Genomic DNA, 22,957 nt, shown 5'->3' with positions numbered 1-22,957 from the left:
TTTATGCTGTTGGTCACTGAATCTGACTCTACAAGATCTGTTAGTCAAGATCAGTTTGCGCTTGCCTGTGATCAGCCTAAGATTTGCTGGACCTAGGACCCCAAGCATGAGATCCCGGATGTTCTTTGTACGAGTTTATGGTCTCGTGGTCTCCTGGTTTATGGAAGAGGTCTCTCTCCATCCTGCCTGCTCTAGTCTACTGGACCAATATAAACATCTTCACTTTATTCTGTGTTATTAAATAATGCAAAAATATCTTTTCTCTCATAGTACATTATGTTTTCAACAGTTGTGTATTTCGTTCTTGTGCTCATATGAGCTCTGTTTACATCACTCTTCTAAATTCCTGAGGTAGGCAGTAGGGGAGAAGGTTAATAACAGACATACCTCTACAGTGAGACATTCTTTCAATGAGAAGCAACAGTGATGTTTGTTATATCCATGTAAACAGTATAGAGGTTGATGCCAAATATCTAGTTAATGAATAATTTTGTATTTATGTAAAGCTCTGCAACTACGGTACATATTTCATGTATCATATAGTGATGTGATCTCTGTGGCATCTTATTTTAAGATTAGCCACAGCATTTATCTGCAGCAAATATCAATGGTATTTAAATTGTTACATGAGCTATTATGCAAAACTGGGGTTACATAATGGGATGGATAACTTAGCTCTGTTTAAGTGGCTTTACCTTGGTATCTGCTAAGTGGGACACAAATCTGGATTATGCCATTCAGCTGAGAATAATAATGCATTATGCAAAAGAATTACGCTGATCTCCTAAATTACCATTGTCTAATGTTTTCTAATTTGCTAGGTAAGCAGTTGTGTTAATTTTTAGAAAATGAAAAAAAAAAACACCTGGTCTTTTATGCAATGGGCTCATTGTGTGCCTTGGCAGCAGGTCAGCATTCCAGAACATCATGGTGACTAACTACAGATTTACCATGATGGATCTGCCAATGCAATCTACATGCAAAAACAGCAGCCATCTTCCTCTGCCTTTCTTTGTAACCTATCACATTCTTTAAAATGGCAGGGACACATAAATATGTTATTTTTAGCACTAGGAAAAATATGCGGAGCAATGTGCCTGTAACTGTGTTGCGTAAGGGTATATTATGTTTTCTATGACCTTCCATGTAGATCAAGCACTGTGCACCAATTACTGCTAACAGGTTACACACCAAACTTTATCATTAGAACAGGTCCCATGATCAGGCAATAGTAAACCATTAAATGTCAGCCATCTTATTAGCTATTGACTAAGAATATGACAAGATCTGACTGATCAGACTAATAGAATAAAATGCATTGATTGTTTGATGTGATCTCATTTATTTGTACTTCTATACTTCCATAATAATGTGTAGGCATGACACTATATTTGGGTTTGTGTGTGTGTGTGTGTGTGTGTGTGTGTATATATATATATATATATATAATATAAAATCTCCTGCATTAATCAAATTCATTAGATCCTGCATTTGATCTAATGATAAAAGTGTAATCTATAGTATTTCAGTATTTGAACATTTTGTAAGCGATATGACAATATCTGAAGTCATGCTAAAGGTATGTACTAAAGTACTACTAAGTTTTTATCAGAATTTCACTATAGTTTGGTAAATATTGTTTTGAGAAATTTCATTCAGATCAATAGAAGTACATTGTATCAATACATAGGTTGGTAATAGCTAGAATACTTTCCTTCCTTCTGTTTATATACAGTACATTGAGTCTTGGCTTGCAGCCAGCACAAGCAGCGACTTTCCAAGAACTCTGTTTCCTAGAAATGTTTATGTAGCCCGTTCTATCTCACAGAACGGGAACCTTTACACTACAAATAGCTTACGTTTACTACGTTATCTCTCTTTTGTGTTATTTTATGGCCGTGTTTATGTTCAGAAAGAAAGTCCTGAATTGTTTTGAGCGCATTTTCACGTATTTGTACATGTTGAATGTAGCCTTTCAAACTTTGTAAATGCAAGGGCTACAACATCTGTACCATTAAAACACTGTAAATTATATTAGGTTGAGTATCTCTTTGCAACATTTGATGCTCTGTGGCTGTGTTCCTAGCTGACCGTCATGTTCATGGGGTGAATCCAATGTCTTTATATTCTCAATTGAGCGAACTGCTTGCAGTCTTTCGGTGAACTTAGAATAATGTATACCTGTGGAGCTCTGTATGATTAAGAATTGTATCTGGTCTGATGATGATTGGCATGCACACATCATCATTGTTTTTCTTGATGGTACAATTTTAAATTTTTTTGCTCTCGCCTAAATCTTTTACTTTTATTTTGTATCTTAAATGTGATAAGTATATTGGTTGGTTACATTACTACTGTGCAAGCACTGATTGCCATTTACCTAATTGTTACAGAATATAATTAAACCCCTGACTGATAATAAACCAAGTGTACATTCTGTACTCATAATCAGTTATTTTCAGCATGACTTCTTATACGAACGTTTGGCCAGAATGCAAGGTCACTTGCTTGTTTGTGCAGAACAAACGATTAGTATAAAACCAGACTTCTTTGCCACCCCATTTTTTTCCACACTGAGTATAATTAAGGGTCCATGTGCATGACATGGCAAATCTATCATACATGTCAAACACAAAAATACGTACAGATTGGCCAATTTATGCCACTATAGAAAATTTTAAAATAGAGAAGGCCTGTAGGTGACATGCTTTTTATCTGCCGCCCATCCTGGCTGTGCGATTATGTAGATACCATAAATACTTGAGTATAAAGCGATTTTTTTTTTTTTTTACCTGAAATGACAAACAAACAAAATTGTTTTCTACTTGAGTCACACCAGTGGATGGTGCTGTGTCCTCATGTAAAGTGTGTAGCAAACTTGCTCAGCAGTTTAATAATAAAGAGTCTGTTACACACTTTACATGAGAACACAGCACCATCTACTGGTAGCCAATTATAACGCACAAAAGATCATTTAGGTGCAAACGCCCATTATAACCAACTATACATTGCAAAGTAGTTTTCTTTTTTTTTTTTTTTTATTTTTTTCTTTTTAGGTAAATGTAGATACCGTGGTTTGTTTATACAGTATATTTATAGCTGGGTCCCAAGCTCTAATCCTCCTAGCTGATTAATCAAATAGGTGTGTTTTCATCTTAAAAAGCTAGCTCCAGCTCCTTTAATTCTCAGTTGGACCTGAAGCTAAAAAGTAAAGCAGGCACATAGGGTGCCAATGGATTGTTAACATAGGAGAACTGAAGGTGGGCTGTGGTAAATATATGTATGACACTGCACATGACAAAATTAGTGCTTGGTGATTGGTGTTACATTGTCAAATCAATGGTTACATTCTACACTGTTGGCAGCCAAACAAAGTGCCAAAAAGTTATGTATGCGCTGCTTGATGAAGGTGGTGAAGCTGGGCATTCAAGTAAACATATTGGATGAAACTGAAGGCAATGGAACATGCAAAGGTGGATGGGATCAAAACCTACCCCCTAATAAACAGGCAGCAATTGCAATTTATGGCACACAGAGTTCCCACTGTTGGAGTATCCACATCACATAAAAAGTCATAGTCCGATATTAATAGTCTTTAAAGTTATTCTTTATAAACCAAATATTGTGCAAAACTGCATAATAATTTAATGTTGATGATAATAGTAATGAAAGCTGTCATTGCTGATTTATTCTAAAAAATCATAATTACATGGATGGTAAAGCTCATCATTTGGTTGCAGTATTTCAGCTCACCATCTGAAACAAGCATGGAGGTCATTGTGACAGCTGAACACTTGAGCTGCATACTCATGATGGGTCAGTGATTCGTGCAAAGGATCAGAACATTAACCAGCCGAGCTGTAATTTTGTAAAACCAGGCCAACAATGGTGGCTTATATAATCTCCAAAAAATATTGCATTTCAGTGGATTGACCTTCAAACAATTGAGCGGTTTTGTTTATTGTATTCATTGCTCTCCAGATCAAAGTTATTGTCAGAAGGTCATAAACTGCTTACACAAAGGATAAAAATATTTGTTCATGCAGCATTATTGGGATTCTCAGACAATAAAGACGTAACTGCCTATTTTACTGGTATGTGTGCCCCATGCCCATCTTCTGGTGTAAACATTATGCAGGCTGGCATAGTTTTGTGAACATTAATACACGCTGACCTCTTAGAGAAGGAGGCGTACTGTACAAAATCGCTGCTGTTCTGAGCGAAGGTACAAAGTGTGCATTATGTACATCTGACATTAAAAGGTTTTTCCAAGAGATCATAATCCTTAATCCCCAGATCTCCTTCCTAACCTTCGTACTGTGATAAGCCGTCACAGGGGCTAGTCCTGGATCACTGCCTGCCCTCTATACACACATGGAGCTCTGCCAGTACCCTGGTACAAACTCAGATGACTGAGCATGCCAAAGCCCAATTAAAATCCTGACAGTTTACAAATGTCAAATCTTGCTTTTGTCTTTTGATTTGTATTTAAAATACACTATTGTATTCTGATATAAGTGAATAATGGGGAAGATAGTTCTCTATATGGACCATTTATATATTTATACAGGGTGATCATATCCCTCTTATACATCTCTTCTCAAGGGAGAATAGATTCAGTTCAGCTAATCTCTCCTCATAGCTGAGCTCCTTCATTCCTTTTATTAGTTTAATTAACAAGGCACTTTACTCCTCATCAAGTTATTGCTAGTTTATTACATGCATTAGCACCTCCAAATAATAAATGCAAAGTTCATTATTGTACAATGCTTGGGGTGCATATTTGTGCTTTGCAGTAACTCAAAGATCACTGTACCCAAAGTTACATCAGTATAAATTTATGTGTATATGTTACAAAAACTGAGATATTTGACTTTCACACTTTGTTGTTCAAAATACACTATCCTATGTTAACTGATTTTTTAAGCAAACGTGGTGATTTGCATATCTTTAATATGTGTTTATTGAATCACAAACCCCATTGTCCTCATAGGTTCCATAGCAATAAGCTTGCACAAGTCAGTTTGTTTGTAGACTATTCTCACGTATGATCGGAAAAAAATCATGTGCAGGGATACATGACAAAAATATGTAAAAGAACTAGTACTAGGACTAAGACGCATTGCTGGCCTTTAGCTTAGACTCCTATAAACAAGCCGAGGCATGTTGTATAATGTCACAAGGCTTTCCTGGGACAAGTGTCTGTCTCGGCTATTCTCACATCAGTCTCCACAACACAGATTGTTTTTTTTTTTGCACACATACAGCACACCATGTGTTGCAGTCTCCGTTTTTTTTACCTGCATCAAGGAGTTACTAAAAAAACACCATACCCTGATACAGATTCAAAATTTATAATTAGATGGAGTTTTTGGAATTATTTAGAACAGAGTATAAGGCAGCTCCTGTGCAGATTTTTACTTGCAGTGCAGTAGATTATAGACATGGCTTCTCTTGATTCAATATTGATTCTTACAGTAGTATAAATATGACTTTATGTGAGTGAGCATGTGAGAGCAGAGTAATGCATAATAGTGTCATAGTGTATGATGATCTCTAATGCTTACTCTTGACCAGATCAGAACCCGACATTTTTCCCCTAGGGCAGGGGTGTCAAACTGTGGCCCAGGGGCCAAATCTGGCCCTCAAAGTCCTTTTTTTTTGCCCCCCCCCCAAATTAACTACATCTGGCCTGCCCACCCGCGTTACAACCTCACATCATCATTTTCAATACATGAAATACATGGACATTACTCCTGTATCCCCATCATGTGACACAAAGCCTAGGCAATGATCACATGGTGCCTGACTACCAGGGGCATTGTGTTTGTTTCAATCCATTAGAGACTGCATAGTGTAATATTTAGTGTCAGACAAACTTGTGATGTGGGAGGATGAACAACACACAGCCTGTAACTACATCTGGTCTGCCCACCCGCGTTACAACCTCACATCATCATTTTCAATACATGAAATGCATAGACATTACTCCTGTTTCCCCATCATGTGACACAAAGCCTAGGCAATTATCACATGGTGCCTGACTACCAGGGGCATTGTGTTTGTTTCAATCCATTAGAGACTGCATAGTGTAATATTTAGTGTCAGACAAACTTATGATGTGAGAGGTCAAACAACACACAGCCTGCATAGATAGATATAAATTAGTCTTTTCAACCCTAAAGTGTGTGTAGAGGGGTTTGTTTTTGTTAGTTATGGATGAAGTAGTAAACATCCTCAATTTTCAATAAATTGCAAGCTTGGTCCCCATGTATTTGAGTTTGACACCCCTGCCCTGGGGTATTATAAAATATCCACCTTTGTTCTGTATTCCCTCCTAACTTGAGTTTTTTTTTTTTTAGGGGAAGCTGGTGCAAACATTATTGAGGTTTCTAAAGAAGCTAGAAAAAGGTTCCTAGGACCACTACATCCATCATTTAACTTGGTGAAGATAATTCGGAACTGCTTGTACAAGACGCTGCCAGACAATGCTCATGAAAGTGCGACTGGGAGGTTGGGAATCTCTCTGACACGGGTGTCTGATGGAGAAAATGTGCTGCTTACACAGTTCAACACCAAGGAAGAGCTTATACAGGTAACACTGGGTGAACCCTGGTTAAGGGGAACTTGGGGAAATTAGGAGTAAAGTGTACCTGTTTCCTATGAAGTATTGATCAGTGTTCCTCAACCACAGTTCAGTGGAACCCCAGGGTTTGCTAGGAGTGCCTTTGGACCTCTTAGGTCAATTACCACTGACAACAGTAATGTTTTTTTGATATCTGTAAGGGTGACATTCTTATATAGCCAGCTATGAAAGAGGCATTCTTCCTACTGACTACCACAACAAGGAACTGTAAGCTGTAAATAAATGCAGAAGCGGTTCCCTGAAAGTTATCTTAAGGGGTTCCCCCATGTTAAAAAGTTTGAGAAAACCTGGCATAGGCTCCGTTTGGTCTTTACATTGTTAATATGGTTGACAGTATTCTGGTTGTGTGCAGGCTTCAGCTATATCAAGACATTGGAAAATGGCAAAATATCCGGTGCATGAGACAGAACTATAAATTTGATTCCTAGATGGTATATATTGCCAACACAGTGGTTATGCCATAGCTAGCGGGTTCATCATAATTGTGTACATGGGTCAGGGGTAAAACAAACATTCCTTAGAATTTAGACAATTTCCAAGTAAACTACTGCCTTTGGTTTGATTTAGATAAAATATGCAAAGTAGTGACATAGCCGCTACACTTGATAGATGCTGAGCCCATCATGTTGTAGCAATGTTTGGCATGAGTTCTGTAACACCATACTTTTATCTTTCAGGCCTGTGTATGCAGTACATTTATACCTGTGTACTGTGGACTCATCCCTCCATGCCTCCAAGGAGTGGTAAGTAAAATAAACCATCTTTCTATTATAAATACCACCTATAAATATCATTGTTAAATGCCATAAAATCACTGACATTTCTGCCTGACTGCAGGGTATGATTGCAGTGATTGTGACATGCACTTATCCTACCTACATTTTTTACGGCTGCTTGCAACAATGATGAAATGGCATTTGACAATTGAATTCAGCATTGTTGAGGCTCATTTGTCAACACTGTCAGTCTCAATTATTTTCATATGAAAGGACCCAGCTTTTTGAATCGCTCAGCAGCTGCTGTACAGAATCTGAGTAGTTATTGGCATATTTAGAAACAAGCCAGCTGAGCTTCCAAACAGGTCACATGATACTGAATCTGGAACAGTCTTTCTGTATTACGCAGTTGCACGTTTCTTAAGTTTTGCAATTTTTGCAACTCGTTGTTTAAGTTGTGTTTTATTTTCCTTTTAATTTTCACTTTGCAAGTAAATCTTGACAGTTGGTCACATTGTAAGGTCTCTTGCCATCCCAAGCTAGCAGAGCTCATTTTCTAGTGTACAAGAACAGCAGTTTAAAATGTTATCTGCAGTGCTGCAAATGAAGTCAGTCTATTCAGAGTTTAGTGACAGATATTACTATATTACTAAATGAACAGATTTAACCCAATAAAGGCTGCATTGAAAGGAAGGGTTAGAACCTATACAAAGGTAACCAAACCAGGGAATCACTTTTACTGTAAAGTGGAAACTTTCAAACTATATATAAGGTTTACTGGTAGCTATACATTAATTGTGTTTATACATTTTCCTTTGCTGTATATTTCTGTTGTTTCCCTGTTCTAATTGCAAATTACATTTTTTCCTTATACAGAGGTATGTGGATGGAGGAATTTCCGACAATCTGCCTCAGTATGAACTGAAAAACACGATCACCGTTTCCCCGTTCTCAGGTGAAAGTGACATTTGTCCCCGTGATGGCTGCACCAACATTCATGAACTCAGAGTCACCAACACCAGCATACAGTTCAATCTCAGTAACTTGTACCGACTGTCAAAAGCCCTTTTTCCTCCAGAACCCCAGGTAAGTGTTATTTTATACATTTATATAGTGCTTCTAAAAAGCCCCAATGTCATTCTAATGTTGACGTGATTGGAGGATATTTAGAAATAGTTAGAAATAATTGAGATAAATGTGCCTCGTATATGCATAGCTCTATTGCAGCCTATGAGGTTTGGTTTTAGGAGCTTTGGAGTGAGATTTGGTAATTTCACTACTGTACTGCTGGCTGTACCCAGGGATTTGCTGGAAAATTATCTCCTTGCTCCAGCTTCATTCATCTTATGATTACTTCCCCACCAGACATGAGTGTCTCCTATATTTATTGAAACGGCTTGATCTGAGAAAGCATAGAACTGCTCTCTGACACATCCATGAAAAGTCATAGTTCACATGTAGTGGTGCTGATTTGTTAAAGAATGCAGAAGATAGACTATCATGAGAGAACCTGGGTGACCAAGAAACTTGGAACAGATTTCCTAAAAATCATTTTAGTTTAGTTAGGAAATGTTTCAATTCCAGACCAGATCCATTTTGAGTTTGATGAATCACCCATGTTTATCCATGAAAGTCTATCTTCTCCAGTCTTGGGTGGCTTTAATAAACCAGGCTCATTGAGTGATGGGTGAAGAACAAGCAATACTAAAGACTGGTCCTTTACCTTCTGTTTCCATTTTAGGGACAACTTTACAATACAGGTGAATTGTAAACTTCATATTTTGTCAATGAAAAATATTTGTATCACTGGTACAATAAGTGGTAGGAAGAAAGATTCACCTGTAGTGAATGCTTGCTGAGTCAGGTTTAGTTTTTTATAAAGTAAATCAAACTAAAGTCTTGTGTCCTAAAAGAACATGAAAAAACTTTTCTGTGTTTGTGCTCCCTACAGCGCTCTTAAAATTTGCCACATTTCATATTCCTCTTGCATGATCTATTATAAAAGATCAGGAATAAAAACTAAATTATAAAACGAAAAAATGGATAGACAGCACAGAAAGTAAGATATTAAAGACTTAAAGCAAACTAGTAGAATCCCCTGTACAGAAAAGTTTTCTATTGCTGACTTCAGTAAGCAGCCTCGAGGGCCACAGAGGGCTGCACAGTTAGGAGTCACATTCAGATCCTCAGACCACAAGCTGCTCCCCAGGGATTTAAACAGTTAAAACCCTGATTGTTCTCAAAATCCTTGCTTGTTCTTTATCCTTATCTAGTAATATACAAACTACAGTATGTAAGCACTATCCATACTCCATCCAGAAATAGAATAACTGCGTGAATCAATGGATAACTTACATTGCTCTGCTATTATGATAACTAAAGGTTCAATAAACCAATGTGACATGAAAATTGTACAGTTCACAAACAACTTCTTTATCTTCTGACAAAGTCTATAAAATACTACACTATATAAACACAACATACAAATAACCTTGTTTACTCCTTATGTAAACATAAATTTTATTTGTTTTATTATTATATTATTCATGCATATTATAATATTGGAGATGCTCATGGTTTATGAAATAGAAATACATACCACTCAACAACTTAACAAAGCCTTGGTAAAACAGCACTTCAAGTATGTTTCTGCATGACAACCAAGTCTGTCCCATTTATTACTAGTTATATTTGAAGTTTGCTCATATTGTAAAAGTGTCAGTAATGATGATTGAGCAGCTGCCCCAGTTTGTCCAGTGAGCTGGTTTATCCGGCTCGCAGGTAAAGAGCTGTTTAGTTTGCAGGATTATTAAGGGTCTTGTTTATGGGTATATATAACCAAATAATGTTAAACATTGTACTGGTAACAAACAAGGCTGCATTCTAATTGCAATAATGTCATGTAATATATATCAGTAATATCCAGTGTTTTAACTAAACTGGGAATATGACATGTGTTTCTGATACATATTGGAGAGCTTTACCCAAATAGTAATATGGGTCTGTTCGAATTGTAAATATATATATATATATATATATATATATATAGTGATTGAAACTCCCATAGCTCATTCCTTTCATAGTATATAAATATTGTATATATTGTCACAGCCAATAAATACTTGCATTTTATATATATCCTGTCCCAGACACTCATTGTAAAATACAGTATATGCACAGTCATTAACATTTTTACCTATTGCACATAAATATGAAGATTGTGCACATTTTATGCACTCACGATTTGTTCCAACAAGTTATCACACTGTAAGCCTGATATATTAAAGCTCTCCAAGACTGGAGAAGATGGGACTATCATGAGAGAACCTGGGTGATTCAGCAAACCTAAAATTGATTTCTTAAAAAGTTTAGTTGAATAGTTGTCAAATGTTTTTAACCTCCATCCAGGTTTGCGGAATCGCCCAGGTTCTTTTATTAGAATCTATCTATTTAGCTAGTTTCAGAGAGCTTTAATAAATTAGACTCTGTGTGTCTATTAGCCACAGAAACCACTGCAGGGGATAATGAAGGGCAAGAGGTTGACCTAGTACCCATGTATATCAAGCATGAGTCTTGGAGGAGTCTTTGGAAAACCTGTCATCATGGGTTATGTTTTTAATCGTTAATCAGGTACATTCCTTTATATTGTATATAATATTTCCCTTTCTATTGCCCTTTGCAGGTGCTTAAAGACATGTGTAAGCAGGGATACAGGGATGCATTACATTTCCTAAAGCGGAATGGTAAGTAAAGTCGTATTATTAACGTTCAGCTATGTATGTGTATTATGCAAAGCCTACTTTCTGATTATGGCAATTAATTTTTTGTCATCACACCATGAAGAGGAGGTGTCCTGAAACATGTCACTGCCGCACCCTCATCTTCAGTCAGTTTCATATTCTAACTAATCCTCAAGTACGTCAGTAATGCTTTGTAGCATTTTACTCTAGACTTTTTTATGCCCTATTCCCTCATTACCATGGCATGGCAGATCTAGTTTTCATTTTTGTGTTATCAGGTCTAAACTCTGATGGCTTTGGGTTGTTAAATTTGTCATTGTAATATAGAAGGTCAAATTGAATGTTTCAAAAGGTCAAAATAGGTATAAAACTGTAAGAGTTGAAGACCAATATTGGAGTTAATTGTTTATCCTTCTTTTTATTATCTATATTTTTGTTCTACTAATATTTCAAGAAATTCCTGTTAAAACCATAACTTTTATTTACTTTGGTGACAGTGGCCATGTGTTTTTATGTTTTGGTATTCTGAAATGCTTTCAAACCAAAGAAATCTTACTTTGTATGAGGCTTTAGACACTTAGACATCACATTCAAATGCTAATAAAATAACCAAGAATAAGTTTCTTTATTGTTTGGTATACAAATACTGCCCCGTGGGTTATTACTTGCTCTGGAAGTTCCCAAAACACACATAAAATCTTATTTTCATCTAAAAGAAACGTAACAATGTGTGTGCAACTTGGTGCTAGTTGATGATATACCAGTAATTAGTCCATGGATGCAGTTTAGAATTAGTCCTGAAAAGAAAGGAGTGGAATAGTTAGGTTGCCACACCAAGGGTTAGATTCCATTTATTGAAGATCATCAATATTTGAAGGGAAGGGACCCTGTGGTGCCTTCAAGTACCCACTTTAGTCTTCGCATTGATTTCTTTGTCTGTTTTAAGCCCACTGCTTCCTAGGATCTGTGTGTATGACTTCTGCCTACATAGCCTTAGAAAAGTTTTTAAGCAATATTATTGCAACTTTTAAAACTACACATTATATCCAGGGCAAATTTTGTTTTATAATCAATTAAAAAATCAAAAACAAAATTGCAGCTGTGCCTATCTCTGGCCTGTTACCAGCACTTTCTATTTATTTAGTAATAATAAGTGATAAATACTAGTTACACATTAAATTGCACACAAATCTAAACATCAGTTTTATAATAGTCATCCTTCTGGTGTTTTACCCTGTTGCCTAAAGTCAACTGGCTCTACCCTGCAGTGGGGGTTCTCATAGTTGTTTTTTTTAATGTAATATCTACATAAATGTACATATTAGAATATGTGTTTTTGACAGTCACTTGTTACATTTATAATGAAATAGGTTTTATTTTTGTTATCAAGGTAAGCAGAGAGTAGCATTAAACCTGTGCCTTTTTTTGACAGGACTACTTAACCGACCACAGCCTATGAGATACCTTGCTCTTCCTCCTGCCCCCAGTCCACCCAATGAGAATAAAGAGAACAATGAGGAGCAGGAACAATCTGCAGAAAACGCTGTAGTGGAGGAGGCCGAGGAACATGTGTTTGAACATCTTCCCCAAAGACTCAATCAAGGTATAAATTACATTACCTTTTTTCCAAAACACTTATCTTATCTTTATGTAACATCTAGGGTGACAGGTCGTACATTTTTTTTAATACTTTTTTTTAAATCACACCAGTGTCAATCAAGTCATTAAATGCGTTACTGATTCTTGCATCATTGGCTGTATATTGTCCTTCCCACATGAGACTGGACGTGATGATGGCCATCCAAGGATAGCACCGGGCCAATACTCTTATGCAGATACTGATTCTTTATAGAGAATAACACCTTCTCTCCTTCTTTTCAGCTCTACTAGAGGCCTGTACCGATAAGCGCAGTGTATACCTTTCCTTTTCCAACCTGCTACCTGTAAGATTAGCATCTGCATTAATGCTGCCATACACTTTACCTCTGGAATCTGCTGTGTCTTTCACAGTCAGGTAATTATTAGTTTATTTCAAGATATCAATCAGATTTATGCAACACACCGTAATGGTTTAGTTAGAATAGGTTTGTACCTTCTTGGACAACCAGTACCCCACACTACCTATTTAGTACCACTAGCCATAATCTTCACCATATGGATTGCATGCCTGTGGTTTTTCCTGTGGTTGGCTGACCCCTGCAGGAAGGTAGGGGGACTGCAGCAAAGGTTGTCAGTATTATAAGGAAGGCAGAAATAAAATAAACCTTCAGAAATGTTTAGAAGAATATATATATTAACTTAGGTATAGTTTAGTGTGTATATTTTATTTTTGAAATTTAAACTGACTAACGCAAAGAAGATTTTGCATTAGGTTTTATATCTGAGTGATGTTATGTGGTTGTTTGGAGTCCTGCACTGTAGAACTGTGAGCTGAAAGCTGAAGGAACTATGTTAGGAAAATTTAAGGTGCATTTCATTAGGCAATTAGCTGTAATTTATCAATATTGTTTTATGCTTTTAGACTTTTTGAATGGCTTCCTGATGTCCCTGAAGATATTCGGTGGATAAAGGATCAGACACGCAAAGTATGTCGCTACATTCTAAGAAACGCCAAGAAGAAGCTGGGCAATCACATATCAGCCAGGTATGTAAACGTACTGCTTAATCAGTTCATAATCTTTAATATTGGTGTTTTTGCTTTATTATTTAAACTTTTGTTGCCAGCATATGTTCAACAGAGTGAGACAGACAAGGATGGCCATGACTTGGCAAACTGCTCCTTAAGTAAAGGATCACAATTATTTTACGATCTTGTTTGTTTAATATATTTATAGACTTTTCAAACATTCCCAACACATCTACAAGACTTGTGCAGCTGTATGCCCAAGGTCACGTGTCTGTGTTCTTCAGTTAGCTTTGCTCCCCTATCAAGTCAATATAGTCTTATAACAATGTCTCATTTTCAAAAATGCAGGGTTCATGTATACAGGGATTGTGATCTTCTATAAGTATGGTTTGTCTTTATTGCTGAGGATCCTTGTATAGATGAATCCATATAGTGTGAGGGTTATAATGTAGGGTGGGTTCATTGTGGTAGTTAGAGGTATGGTTGCATAAAAGATTTGTGTATGGTAAATTATTTAAATCCTTTTGATCCATTGCAGTGCATTAATAAACATGTAATAACATACATTGCCCTAAGGCATCCCAATAAATTATTTGGGCTACTACTCAACCACAATTGATCCAAAATCAGACAGCCATCATTGTTTCTACAGCAGCGTATTACAAAACATGACATTGCTTTACCATACACTGCAGCGATATGTTGATCAAAATGAATGGCACGATCATACACTAAAATCTGCATGGTGCGTAGCAGTAACAGGTTACCACAACTCATAGGTGCAAATAGACCCTAAGCTGTGTGATGTTTATATCCACACATAGATACAGCACAAAAATAAACTGCAAAGGTGTTACTTTAGTCTGCGTATTAGGGTTACATTAAGGGTAATTGTAAGGACATAGAGAGAAGTGTAGGGGGACACTGAAGGGTACTGATATTCATGAACAATTTGATAAAATGATATAATATAAGATCAAATGTTGTTTGTGCAGATGCCAGTACCAGGAAGGCTAGAGACAAACCCTACATGTGCTACAACTGAGTATAAAAGGTTTCAGCACCTAATGAAAGAGCATTCTCAATATTTAACATAGTTTACCACAAATGCTCCCTCCAAAATTCAGCTTGAAATTGTAAATAATCCCTACTGTACTACAACATTTGATTATGCAAGATTTTGCCATTAGCTGTCTGCATTAATAAAAAAAGGTAATTATAGTGAATTGCCAAATATGTCATTGTGTGGGTAGAAGCCCCTTCTTTATTTATTTTAAAAACGTAACTTCATCTGTCCTAAGACTATGTACAAACGTGCAATAATTGTTGTTGGAAAGGATCGTTTGGACAATGAGCACTGTACACACGTAAAATTCTCTTCTGAAAGCCCTGAGGCGATTATCGGACGAGAACCATTACACGTGTGTACCTAGCCTAAGGCCGATCACATGAAGCCACAGGGTCCTTATCCTTTTCTCCGACCCTGGATGGCCTTAAATGATGCATATCTGATTTTAACAAACTAATTACATTATTATAATAAATCTGCAAAGACACATGAGACTATTTCATGGAGTATTTACTAGGATAAAAAACAAACAAACTTTAGCTTTGCACAAAGTGCAAAAAAAAAAACAGAAGTCGGGGTTTCAAAATGTTCTCCTGACAAAATTAGTCACACGTAGTTGTTATTTTTAGTATGATTGCTTATAAAAGGCAGAAAGACTGAATATAATTACAGTTCGGATGTCAACTGATTTTGGAGGATTTTATGTGGATTTTTAGGACCTGTTGTTGACAATGTTGCAGTGCCCAGCCAATCTGATCTAAAGCCAGCACACATTTAATATTAGTTTTTTGTAACCCAGACTGAAGTCCATGCAGGTTTTGATATCAAAACAGGACAAATGAACAATCTTGAACAATTATTAACAAGGATGAAAAGTTTATTAACCATGGCACTGGCAGGATATAGGCAGTAAACTTGTCTCTCGGTTTTTCATTTGTCTCTTTATTGTTGTGTAAAATGTTATTGGTTTGAAGCTCTGCACAGAATGTCCTTACCCAGGGAACAGAGCAATGATGTTCAGGAAGCCATCACAGATAATTAAAATGATTTTTCATTAGCTTAAAGCGAGCAAACTAATGAACACTAAGTTATGGTTGGCTTTGTGGTTTTATATGCACTGCTTTTGTTTGGGATTTAATTTAGTATAACCACAGTTCAGGCTTGTGTTGAAGGACTTTGGGATTGTGCAGATGGACAGATGCAGCAATTAGCATCTGTGTTTATTCACATTTCACTGGCTGGTGCATATGACATGGAGCTGCATTTGATCCACTGTCAATTTTTTTATGATGCCTGTGTCTCTGGAGAGTTACCTTCACTTCTGTCTTGTAGGCTCAGCAGCAACTGAAATCGCTTCCTAGACTCCCCTGTATTCCTGGTCCTAACTCCAGACTTTATATTTATTCTCCACTTTTATTTCTGCTCAAAGCAGTTGGTGAAAGTGCAGATAGACAAAAACAGAAAGTTTTTATATACCCTAACCATGCTATCCAAAAATGTTCTGCCTTTAGTTATACTTGATGTTCACATAGGGATTGTGGAATGTAAACCTTTATTAATCGCCACAGATATCCTATTTTAAAATTTCATTTTTATCAAAGGAAATAACATAATTGCATTCTTAAGAATATTATTACACAGGGAAAAAAGAAAAAATCAGGGGTTCGCAAGACCACAGGCTGTATACACGGGTTTCTTTTGATATTTTAACTAGTTAATAAAATGTTCTTCTGAAAGGGGGAAGTAAAAACAACATCATGCTTGAACTAGCATTCCTTTTTAAATATTCAAACCTATTGAAATGTCTTGCTATCTCCTTTTTTGTTTTAGGCTTTACTACCATTTGGAGCTCAGGAGATCCCAGAGCCTTCCTGTTCCTTTGGTCCTTGGAGGCAGCGAGTCTTTGCCCAGGTGGATTAGGAGCAACACCTCCCTAATGGACATGGTACAGAAATGGGAGGAATATCAGAGGCATCTTATGCCTGGACTTTTCTGTATCAATGTGGATATGCAAGCTACACTTTACCACCACCAACAGCCACAACATCCTGAGCTTTCCATGGATCCTAACAGTCTGCTAATGGTAGATGTGACCAAACCAAACAGCTTGGAGGCACCATGAAGGCCTTGGCCAGTATGGATACCAAAACCCTGGTTTTGGTTAAGGACCTTATTTGTCAGTTATTTTTCCAAATGATGTTTGACCAAGGTCGCCTATAGATTCTAAATGTTTCTGTGGTGAAATGGTATTCAAAACACAGCTTGAACAGTTATCATTGAGGCTGTATTGCCCATCACTGGAAAATGCTAGTTTAAAAAAGATGGTTCCATTGGAGAATGGGTTTTATGGTCTTGGGGGACCAGATTGTGCTCACCACAAGAAATATTCTGAAATACCAGTGTTATCAAAAGGAAGAGATGTTGTGGATGGTAAATGGGTCATCTTAAAAGTGTTATAATTCAGCAAAGCAATGCAAATGATGTTAATCAGTAAGGAGTATCAAGAAACAAGGTATTCAATAACATTTTTATCAAGTCAGAATCAGGTTGATTCACATGTCTACATTCACACAGAACGTTTTCAACATTCATAGGTATATGTTTACTGTTGCTGTAATCTATGAGTTTTCCTCTCATGCGTGCCTAATATTGGGCATAACATTATTCAAGGAAGCCTGATCTTTTCCATCTCTTAAAAAGTACAACATTCACCCACCACGACCAAAAAGAGAGCATTTTGGTTTGTCTCATTGTTGAGGTTTTTCGTTTCAGAATAAATGGACATCTCTGAGAAATCTCTATCTGGCCATATAAAATCTGGGCTCTGTAGGATCAGTCAGTGGAAATGAAATTATTTTATTATATTCTAATTTTTTGGTTACAGTTGGGTGCTAAATCTAGTTGCGTTTCTGCAAGTTTCAGCTGAGCTTTAGATTATTAATATTCTGTAGTGTAATATTTCCCTTTCCTTAAATGGCTTAGATGGTAATGGCAACAATTGAGTGATTTTAGTAAAACAGAGGAATACTTCACATTCTAGTATGTTATCAGAATCACAGGACACTTTTACATATCTATTATATGTATTTATATAATACATTACACTGGGAGATCTTTTGCAGAAGGGTTTCCTTGGCATACAGCTCCCTATGGCATGCCCCAACAATGGTTTCATTATTATGTATGCAACTGCCTATTACATACACATTTATTACCCTAAATCAAATGCTGCTCCAGCCTAAAACCTCACTTTATAATCTTAGTAACTATTTCTATAATAGATACACATAGCTTGAAGACATGTTAGTTTATATTGTATATATACTTTGTCTGCACCTGCCTATCTATACTTTACCTTAAAAGAAAAGTCCTTTATATATGGCTTAGGTTAAGCCTATCTTTGAAGAAGGTATAGCATGTTTATTGGCTTAAGAATGATAACAGGGCAGTGACTGTGTGGAAAACACAGCCATTTAGTAGATTCTTGTGCAGAACTACGGCAAATAAAATATCATTCCTTATAGTGTTCCTGGGGCTTCATATAGTAAGGTGCATTGTACCGATGGGGATGTAATTCGGTGGACCTGTAATGGTCAATCAGGATAGTCATGACTTCCTGAATTCAGTGAATTGGATACATTTATGTGTCTTGTGGTGACTACTATAACATAGCTTTATCTCTGCACAGTGATATACTACTTTATGTGCAAACACCCTAATGGCAGGTCAGCATATGTCATTGGTAAAGATGGCTAAGTATGTAGCTTTTTCTGGCATGGAATACTTTGAATGTGGTATTGAAGTTGCCAATAGCATTGCTTAAATGCAATCTATAGGTTGTATAAAAAGCCTAACTCCCGATTAAACCCCCTTATTTTACCATTTGCCATTGTCGTGTCCACATGTTGGATAAAATCTGAAGAGATATGTCTCCAAATGGGGCACAGACAGTTTAAACCTAGGAGTTTCTGAGTTGGACTTAGGGTAAATCTCCTATTTTAAATATGGAAACAAAAATAGTCAATGAAATGTCTTATTTCTTTATTATTTCATATATGGGCATACATATTTATATGCCCTCTTTTTAAAATAGAAGCAAATTTTGATTTATTGATTACTAGCTCTGATGTTTAGCATTTGGAAAAAAAGAAATGGTTGGTTTTTATCTGTAGCAAACTAAAAGTTCCATTTTTTGGGGGATACACGATGTATGGTTGCTATGGGGAATCTCTTCCTTCTTTTAAATATAGGCTTTTGCTTCACTGAGAGCTCTATATGGAGGGATAACACTCAGAAGAATCTGATTAGATGCTATGAGTACCAAAGACTAAAAATAGTTTTCCATCAGTCCCTGAAATAAATTTGGCACTTGTGATTTTTTTTATTTTGTCTTATAGAAAATGCTTAATGCCATGTTTTGTATTTAGCACTGGAATTATAAAACCTTTTGTGCAAAATCAGCATCTTAGAATGCAAAATTCTGTTTTCTCTATTTATTACTTTTTGTTTGTACAGCATTATTATTTTATGTTGTTTATTATTGTATGTTTTAACTGTAGCCATAGTAGTTTCTAACATGCCATATAAATATAATTCATTTTTCTCATGTATCAGATTGGTTGATACATGGAATATGATCCAAAAATATCCCTTACCCCAAGGACCTTTTGGTTCAAGACATTATCTTTCTACCTCAAATTTACACTTAGCTGCTGTGGTTTGCCAATAAAATTGCTGTCATATTAATAAAACCAGTATATGTTCAATATAGTGTGGTCTTTCCTGTGTTGTTGTATTTTACCATCTCGGGGTGAGGAACAAAGCATGAATTTGTCCCACACGAATGCCTCTGTCCCATCTTCCCAATTCACTCATCTGTCTGTTACAAATGTCAGAACATAAAGTGGTAGAAATTCTTAGCAGCTCTGCTTGTGAGATATCCAACGGAAGATTGTCTGAGCAGAAATCCCCCCCCAATGGAAACACAGCAGGAGTTACAAAAACCTTTTCAGGTGAAAAAGAAAGGTTTAGAACTTCTTCTAGGATTTTATTGCCACTTCTGTCCCTATGAGGGTAATTTCCCTCCACAGGCTTCAGGTAATAGACAGAACAGAAAAATCACCTCTAAGGGATCCCAGGCACAAATTTTCTAGGGATGATCCAGAAAAGATGGAATAGATCCGCTCCAGGATTAAAAACATTTGCCAACTAATAGCAAATTCATTTTAAGAAATCCAGTCCACGTTTGCCGGAACACCCAGGTTCTTCCATGATAGTCTATTTTATCTAGTCTTGGAAAGCTTTAAAAAATTAGGCACAAGATGTAACTGCCATCCCATTTCCATGATAATAAATGCCTTCACCTGGTGCTTATCAAGACACTTGATTTTTTTTCTGGGTGTGTTCAGAAGGCTTTTTGTGTGAGCTTTTCTCTGCCAGTTCACAAATCATCTTTTTCCCTTGATAACGGATTATATTCACCCAAAGTCCCAGCAGCTCATTGCTATAAACGTCCCTCTCCCTAACCAAAACCTAAAATGATTATTTTTATATTTTATGGCTTATTATTTTATTATTTGGTTGGATATTTTTTTAATATTCCTGATAGGACTATGTAATAGTCATTTGCGTTACCCATATAGTTACATAGTCAAGTTAAAAATTCCAATCACCTTCAACCAATGGATTATAATCTACTTGATATCTTGTTGTCACACCCCTGTCAGATTCAGATTAAGTGACATTAATGTTAGTCGTGGGTGTGATCATTCACTGCATAGACAGCCACAGGGTAATATTAGCTTATAAGGTACCCTGTCCCCAGTTTTCAATTTCAAATTGGAAAAAGTGATTGTTTTTCTCATTCTCCTTTGTCCAGGTATTCTTGGCTTTGTAAAAGTTTTAAGGTAACCTTGTATATTTCAAAAACAGCAGGGAGTGAAAGTGGTAGTTGTTGCCCAAACTAACGCTAGCTATATACTAGACCAGGGGTCAGCAAACCCCGGCCTTTAGGCCAGATAAGGCCTAGCCGGTAGTTCGTTCCAGCCTACGCCCCCTGGCCGATCCGGCCTAATGAAGGCGGATCAGCCAGGGGGCATTAGGAACTGCCGGAGCCACTGCAGCTCCGGAGCCACCCCCTTGCAGTTGCTGCCGGCGTTGATACTTCCACCGCCGCGGTAAATAGGAAAAGCTCCCTGAAGGTAAATTTCACTTCAGAGGCATTCCCTGGTGGTAGGCGGAGCCATTAGGGTGGGTCTGGCCTAGTGTGCTCCCGCCCACCCCAAAAATGGCCTAGTGGTCAAAAAAAATTTGCCCACCCCTGTACTATGCAATAATCTTGATTGATTTGAAGTTGATACATTTTATATATTTCCATTTTTCTTTTCAGGGGAGAATGCAATACTCATGAAACACAGTGTGCAATGCGGACCTCTGACTTTTTAATGGCTGCCCAATGTCAGCTTGCTATATACTTTGTGTGTATGTATATGTGTGAGATAGATATCATCGGGATATGCAATTCAAAGGATCATATATAATAGTTCTCAGGCACAGTATTACATGAGGAGATACTAGAATCATAATTTGCTTCCATACTGTGAATAAACCTGTAAATATGTCTGAGAAGTGCTCAGGGAGAGCTTTGATTTTCAGTATTTCCTAACAAATAGCATAACCACTTTGATGCAGACTACATGCAGGAGTAGTGAGAGGTCAATGGCTGATTTACATGTTCACAATACCATATGGTAAATGTTCCAGTACAAGATAGCCAGATGTGTCTAAATGTTTTTTCCCATACCCTTGCAGGATGACAGATTGTATTTAGGCCTGTGCGATTAAGGCTATATTTCTGTTTTTTTGCAAAATTATTCACTGGCTTGATAGCATTTTGTATATTCTGACTCTCATATGTACTACCAACATGGATTATTTTAACCCTGGGTTCAGCACTTAGCTACTAAAAAGAAAATATCAGCACAATGCTGCATTAAAATTTGAAGCCGGGCTAATTAACTGATAAACTAAGAGGGTTAAATCAAACATTAGAGTGATGGATATTATTATTTACCATTCAGGTTTTAATATTTTAGTAAAAACTCTGAACTGCTACTGCTATAACATAAACCTTCCCAGTCTCACAATAGAAATTTATATACATAACCATTTCATAGTTCTAAAAGTGACGAGGAAGCCCTACACAATTCAGTCAAACATGTCAAGTACAATTACACTTGGTTAATTGGTGGTATTTAGTATAGAAAATGATAGAATCGCCCAGAGGAAATTACAAATGTCATTGCTGTCTTGCAAGAATGAAAACTTTTTCCTATTCTTTTATGTATACCGGTAGAACTCGCCTATAAATATTTCTCAGTATTGTTCTGTAGCATGTCAGACATTTGGCTATTATATAATGGTTTACATTTCCCAAAACATTACATACTGAAAGAACATCAGGCCCAAAATTATAAATTACAACATTACAAAACATGGTAATCCAGATTTAGGTGTTCTGCGGTATGAATAGGCAATGCCAAATTTCCAGTACCAATGCCAGAGCAATGTGAATTGTAAGGTATTATTTCCATTAGGGTTCTGTTACATAGACATATCTATAAACCTGCTGCAAAGATTTGCGGTAATGTCCCAGGAGTAAACACAACAATGTTTGGACTATGTCAGCCATTTTTGTGTTCTGAAAGTTTGTAGTTTATGGAATACCATAGTTATCATAGGTCCTACTAGTCTTGTAGCCGTTCACATTTAGGTATAGCACACAACAGAAGAGTAATCAGTTCTATATTTTTGCAAACCACATTTAATAAGTTGAAAGTTATTTTTATGTTTCAGAAAAAACAATTTTTTTTCATTGTTTGTTTATTATACATCTCAGATTGTTGCATTGGTGTCTTTTTTACATATAGATTGTGTTTTTTGTGTTAATTATATATTTATTTTACAGGCAAATATGTGTGTAAAGTGTACCAACTTACATTTCTTTTTGATTGCCTGCTGTGGTACTGAACTTTGCACATCACCATTTTTATTTGCAGAGGCTTATTAAATAAGTCTGGCACAATATATGTAAACTTAGCCAATGCAATTTTTATAGGGATAAGGTATTTATGCATAGGTGAGTGTGATCCACATGCAAAT

At 36.6% G+C, this 22,957-nt stretch overlaps 1 protein-coding gene across 3 annotated transcripts in view; it reads left to right on the top strand.

Annotated features, from left to right (window-relative positions):
• PNPLA2 (patatin like domain 2, triacylglycerol lipase) overlaps positions 1-19,563 on the top strand; it is a 31,320-nt gene extending 11,757 nt beyond the window's left edge. For all 3 annotated transcript variants that reach the window (XM_072421695.1, XM_072421696.1, XM_072421694.1), the window contains 8 exons: positions 6,363-6,595; positions 7,324-7,389; positions 8,239-8,448; positions 11,045-11,105; positions 12,535-12,705; positions 12,984-13,116; positions 13,624-13,746; positions 16,628-19,563. In XM_072421695.1, the coding sequence (XP_072277796.1) occupies positions 6,363-6,595; positions 7,324-7,389; positions 8,239-8,448; positions 11,045-11,105; positions 12,535-12,705; positions 12,984-13,116; positions 13,624-13,746; positions 16,628-16,919 (1,289 nt within the window). In that variant the 3' untranslated portion in view covers positions 16,920-19,563. The remainder of the gene's footprint in view (positions 1-6,362; positions 6,596-7,323; positions 7,390-8,238; positions 8,449-11,044; positions 11,106-12,534; positions 12,706-12,983; positions 13,117-13,623; positions 13,747-16,627) is intronic.
• The last annotated feature ends 3,394 nt before the right edge of the window (positions 19,564-22,957 follow it).

Source organism: Pyxicephalus adspersus, chromosome 9 (assembly GCF_032062135.1).
Source record: "Pyxicephalus adspersus chromosome 9, UCB_Pads_2.0, whole genome shotgun sequence".
Taxonomy (NCBI): domain Eukaryota; kingdom Metazoa; phylum Chordata; class Amphibia; order Anura; family Pyxicephalidae; genus Pyxicephalus; species Pyxicephalus adspersus.
Note: the sequence above shows the minus strand (reverse complement) of the source record. Positions and strands in the feature narration are given on the sequence as shown.